This window comes from Vanellus vanellus (genome assembly GCF_965231255.1).
Source record: "Vanellus vanellus genome assembly, chromosome: 5".
Lineage (NCBI taxonomy): Eukaryota > Metazoa > Chordata > Aves > Charadriiformes > Charadriidae > Vanellus > Vanellus vanellus.
The window spans coordinates 35,444,568-35,450,567 of record NC_138910.1 but is presented as its reverse complement, the minus strand read 5'-3'; the positions used below and the strand labels follow the sequence as shown (position 1 = coordinate 35,450,567).

Below are 6,000 nucleotides of genomic sequence, written 5' to 3'. Positions count from 1 at the left end.
TCACAACATCCCCATGCAGCGCTACAGACTGGGGGCGGAGTGGCTCGAAAGCTGCCTGGCAGAAAAGGACCTGGGGGTGTTGGTGGACAGCCGGCTGAGCATGAGCCAGCAGTGTGCCCAGGCAGCCAAGAAGGCCAACACCATCCTGGCCTGCATCAGGAATAGTGTGGTGAGCCGGACTAGGGAAGTAATCATCCCCCTGTACTCGGCACTGGTGAGGCCTCACCTCGAGTACTGTGTTCAGTTTTGGGCCCCTCACTACAAGAAGGACATTGAGGTGTTGGAGCGTGTCCAGAGAAGGGCTACAAAGCTGGTGAAGGGTCTGGAGGATAAACCTTATGAGGAACGCCTGAGGGATCTGGGGTTGTTTAGCCTGGAGAAGAGGAGGCTGAGGGGAGACCTTATCATCCTCTACAACTACCTGAAAGGAGGTTGTAGAGAGATGGGAGCTGACCTCTTCTCCCTGGTGACAAGTGATAGGACAAGAGGAAATGGGTTTAGGTTATGTCAGGGGAGGTTTAGATTGGATATTAGGAAGCATTTTTTCACTGAAAGGGTTATTAAACATTGGAATAAGCTGCCCAGAGAGGTGGTGGATTCACCATCCCTGGAGGTGTTTAAGAAAAGGGTAGATGAGGTGCTTAGGGACATGGTTTAGAAGTGGTGGTGTTTTTATCAGGGTAGGTTAATGGTTGGACTTGATGATCTTAAAGGTCTCCCTTCCAACCTCACTAATTCTATGATTCTGTGATTCTAATATTTGTGTACAACTTTCTGTCCCAGCTTTTAGTAGTAGATATGGCGTCTTTGTGCACCTCTCCTGCAAAATGTGCCTCTGAGCTTAAGCATACATGAACGTTCTTGATGGGTTTGGCTGCTCTTGGTCTTGAAATTCCCGAGCAGTGATGCATGAAGTGTGGTAGGTGGTATGTAATTTCACAATGGTAGATGAGGTATACTACTTAGAACTTAAATTTTAGGTTGAAATTGCCCATATTAGGATTTTTAGGTTGGCTTCTTTTTGTTTTGGCTACAAACCCAATATTTAATAAGTTCCATACTTGAGAAGGACTTTTTTTTTTCCCCTCAGCCTTCAAAAATTATTTGAGCATTAGCTGATGTATGGGAAGTAATTAGGTCATTGAAACAAGACTGGTAGTTTAAAGAATTTGTCTTAATGGGATGCAGAAGTTGAAGTGATACCTCTGAAAAGATTTTGTGAATGTTTAAAATTTTTTTGTGTGATTTAGAGAGGTGAACTTTTAAGAATAGAAGTATCTTGCTCTACAGAAATATTTGTCCAGTGTTTTTGTTTAAAATAAATGCTCTTTGTTTGTTTAGCAGAGTTGACTCAGCTTTGGTTGGTTACCATAGTTCAGCACTGGTTTTGCATTTCCATGTGAATTTTTAGTAATTCCCAGGCTTAGTTCAGGTTTTGGGGATCTTGTTGTATTACTTCCGTTGCTGCCTGTGGAGCTGTGCTTCTCTTCGTTGAATTTGGAAAAACATCAAACACGACTTATGCCTTGGATCTAATATCCCTCAAATGTCACTCACTGCTCAAAAACCAAATAGCATGTAGTAATGCAGTGGCTGTGGACAAAAGCAAGAGATAAAAGGCTTTGCTTGTTTTAAATTATCTGACGATTGTTAAAAAATATCTGATGGATAGCTGCTATGGCAAATTAATGGTGATTGAGTAAGCTAATAGGTGTTCAAAGACGTTTTGAAAAATGAGAAAAAATATTTAGAATTAAAATGTGCTGCAGTGATGGGGGAGCAAGGACAGCTTGATAGCGTTTCATAGCTGAGAGGTTACAGCTGACTGGTGAAGTTCAACTGTTTTGTGTAGCTGTAGCTGTGCAGCAGTTTATTCTTGGTTTGTGTTGTCAGCAAAGTTGTTCTCTCACATTTGGTTCCCTGTTTGCTGACCACCACTGCTAATACGTTCATTCTTCAGTCTTGTGAAAGCTGAAAGCACTAAGTGTGCATGTAGTTGTTGAGGAGCTCAGTTAATCTTCTGTAGCATTTGGATTGGAAGGATAAAAAGCTGGGAGGGTCAAATAGGTGTCAAGTTTTGGCCTGGCCTTTACTACTTTGTCTGAATTACTTTTTTTTATCAGACCTGGTTACTTTGCTTGATCCTGGTCCCCTGTTTAAGCCTGACTTCTGCCTTTTGACACTCCAGTTATATAGATGCAGAGTCTCCACTTGTTGGCTGGATTCTTGCTGCCCTACAGAAATGCTCTCTTAAGCAATAAAATCACAAATTAATCCAAATAAGCCCGGTTAGGAAATGACATAATTTGGTAGCCTCGTGTAACCAAGAGCAATACTGTACTGGAATACAGGCATTCTAGAGTACGGGGTTTATGAATTAAGATAAAATACTGTGGGTTTTGTCTCTGCATGAGTTCACTTAGTTGGTTTCTATTTAAGTGTTGATGGGGTTGGAGAAACGTAAGTAAGGCTGAGAAAGAAATTCAGATTAGGCTGTTGACAAATTTAAACCCTGAATTGATACACTGGAGATGTTGGTGAAGCTTTTGATAAAACTTGGGTTTGCATACACTTGAATGTTGTGTTGAGATAATCCAAAAAGTCTGTATGTGGTGCCCACTACATTCCTGTTTCTTGGAGTTTCATATTTAATGTATAGGGGATCAGAAGGCATTGTTGACTGTTAGAAGTTATTTTTTTTGGAATTGTATGGACTACCTGGGCAGACAGAAAGACTTTGAGAATGTTCCTTGGAAAAATATTTTAAAGCAGTGTCATTCAAGTGTGTTTAACTTGTGTTCCTTTAATAGTGTTACTGGATAATGCCTGTGAATAATTAGAATAACTTTGAGCTAACTTTGCTCTTTGTGTTTTGTTGTTTTTTTTTTTTTTTTTGTTTGTTTTTTCTCATTTTTCTCTTTGCAGGAGAAAATGGCCAAAATGGAGGTCAAGACGTCACTTTTGGACAACATGATAGGGGTGGGAGATATGGTTCTTTTAGAGCCACTTAATGAAGATTCATTCATCAATAATCTGAAAAAGCGCTTTGATCACAATGAAGTATATGTGAGTATATGTTAAAAAATAACATCCTATGAGGAGCTATGTTGTCATTCTTAAAATATGTGTTTATTTATGAGGATACACACTGACTGAATGCCTGAACATAATCTATTGTATTAAGGATATTTTAAACCTTACTTGTGCTGTAGTTTTTCCTGTACTGCATTGTTTGCATTTGATCTTTTCCATCTGGGATATTTTTACTTTTTCTTTTTTTTTTTTTCCCTGTTGCACAATGTGGTGGACTTCTGATTTTTATAAAAAAACAGTTCCAGAACTGATGATGACAATAACCTTGATGCTTCTGTTGTCAGAGGACATTGCAGTTATAAATAATTCACTTCCAGGGAAGGTACTGCCTGGATGTTAGAGCAGGTTGATGTAGAAACAGTATATGCTTGGAATATGCTAGGGCAAGTTTAAGTGCTGCCTGCTATCTTTGGTTTGCAAAAAAGTTATGTCTATTAGAATGGTTGGCTTTTAAACTAGAAACAGTGAGCTTGGATATATGTGGAAGTAATCAAAACCTTCAGGCATATTAATCTCTGAGTGATGATCAATAGGAGAGAGGTTGTGAACTGACGGTTGAAACACAGGCTAGGAATGGAGAGGCAAATTGTGATTCCAGTTAAGCCTTTCATTTCCTGCTTCACAGAATCACAGAATTTTCAGTGTTGGAAGGGACCTCTAGAGATCATCTAGTCCAACTCCCCTGCTAAAGCAGGATTGCCCAGAGCACATTACTCAGGACTGCATCCAGGCGGGTCTTGAAAATCTCCAGAGAAGGGGACTCCACAACCTCCCTGGGCAGCCTGTGCCAGTGCTCTGTCACCTGAACAGTAAAGAAGTGTTTCCGTGTATTTGAACGGAACTTCCTGTGTTCCAACTTGTGCCCATTCCCCCTTGTCCTGTCACTTGGAACCATTGAGAAGAGCCTGGCTCCATCCTCCTTCAACCCACCCTTTAGATACTTGTATGCCATAATAAGGTCTCCCCTCAGCCTTCTCTTCTCCAGGCTAAAGAGTCCCAGCTCTCTCAGCCTTTCCTCATAAGGCAGATGCTCCAAGCCCTTAATCATCTTAGTTGCCCTTCGCTGGACTCACTCCATCAGTTCCCTGTCCCTCTTGAACTGGGGAGCCCAAAACTGGACACAGTATTCCAGTTGTGGCCTCACCAGTGCAGAGTAGAGGGGGAGAATGGCCTCCTTCGACCTACTGGCCACACTCTTCCCTATGCAGCCCAGGATTCCATTGGCCTTTTTGGCAACATCTCTCTTTTTGCTTCATCTCTCTTTGTTCCATTTTTGTTAAAATGTGCGCAGTATTGTATCTGTTGTACTGCTGAGGCTGTGTGAACTTAATGATTTGTAGAGGCTTTCCAAGACTGCTGGTGAAAGATAAGTCTTTTAAGAGTAAAGCTGAAATATTTAAGCCAAAGTTATAGCTGTGATCTGCAAGCAGTTGTGCCTGCAGCTTATTACAATCAAATAGATGTGTTCTGTACTTAATTATAACTTAGCCCCCCTCTCTTTTTTTTATCTTTAGCGTGACTATATTTTTCCTTCTTGCCAAGCATTTGAACCTTTGTGGTTTTGCTTTCCATGCTCCAGTATGGGAAGATCTGTGTCATTTTTGTTTGCTTCTTCTATCCCTTAGTTATAGTATGTGCTTTTATACCTCTGCTATTCATTGTCTGCCACATCTTTCTTCCGGAGTAATTTTCCTACTCAACTATGCCTGTTTCCTTTCCTGTAGGTGTTAGCTTGGTAATATACAGTTGCACTTATCTGCTATTGTATCACCTCCACCTACTTGCTCCTTAAGTTTGAACCAATGATTGAAATTGATCAGAAAAATAAAGGAAGACGAGGATTATCAGTATCAATTAAAACTTTGTTGGGGAAGAAACCAAAATGATCTGTATTTATAGAAAGATATTTTTTTTTCCACAGTGGTCAAAAAGAACCCCTTCCTGATACCTTTGATAGTTACATTTCCAAAAATCTGTGTCTTAAATTTTCCTTGTTCCTTGAAGATGTAGTCTGTTCCCTCTTGATAACCCTTAGACATTGATACAGGCAGGTAGATATCAGATTCCTCTTTGCTGCTCTTTCATCCTGCTTCTGGCAAGTCCTCCATATTCAACAGCTGCAGCAGCTGCCTCTTGTGGGATTCAGAGGTTTTTTTCAGTCAGTGGCTTGTATAATTAACCTGTTTCACATCAGTTTTAGGGTTAACTCTATGTTCGTAATACCTACAGTAGAAGTGGGTGATCCTGAATCATCTCATTGCACTTTAGCTCAAGATAATATGAAGGAGAAGAGAAGGAAAGGGAGCTGTTTGCCTAGAGATTGAAGAAGGCAGTACTACCTTGCCCAGTCTTTGGGTCATATTTGAAAGTTTTATTTAAAGCATTAAGGATAGAAACCTACTCTGTGAGGGTACCCGAGATTTACTCTCTTAAGAAGGATTGCTATAAGTCATGTAGGCAGTGGATTTGTCAAGATTTTTTTAATGTAAACTACTGCGGATTACAAAGTATTTAATTACATGTTTCTTCTTACTTTAGACTGGATAGCTCTTTCTTGAAAGAAATCAGGTTGAACGACAAATGGGTAATCTGTTTTATTTTTATCTGCTAGCTGACAACCATGTTCAGACACACAGTTCACTGTGTCAGTGACAGCGAAGCATGTATTTCCCCCAGTTTCTGATTCGGCTGAGCCTGGCACTGAGGTGCAATGTAATTAGCTGTATTATTTGGCAGGTGATACAACGTGTCAATATATGATCCTTTGCCTTGCAGGTGGAAAAGCCTAATACTTAAACATGCTCTGTTGAGAAGTGTGAACTGTTGCCTGAAACGAAAGGATTTTTTTTTTTTTTAATGTGTGCCATCCACCCTAAATCATTCCCTTGTAGTTTGTTGCGCTATCAT

General features: G+C 40.3%; 1 protein-coding gene across 1 annotated transcript in view; it reads left to right on the top strand.

Moving 5' to 3' along the window:
- Positions 1-2,931: 2,931 nt before the first annotated feature.
- MYO1B (myosin IB) overlaps positions 2,932-6,000 on the top strand; it is a gene marked incomplete at its 5' end in the record, with an annotated part of 100,237 nt that continues 97,168 nt past the window's right edge. Inside the window, one exon of the mRNA XM_082484504.1 lies at positions 2,932-3,066. Within this exon, the coding sequence (XP_082340630.1) occupies positions 2,932-3,066 (135 nt within the window). The remainder of the gene's footprint in view (positions 3,067-6,000) is intronic.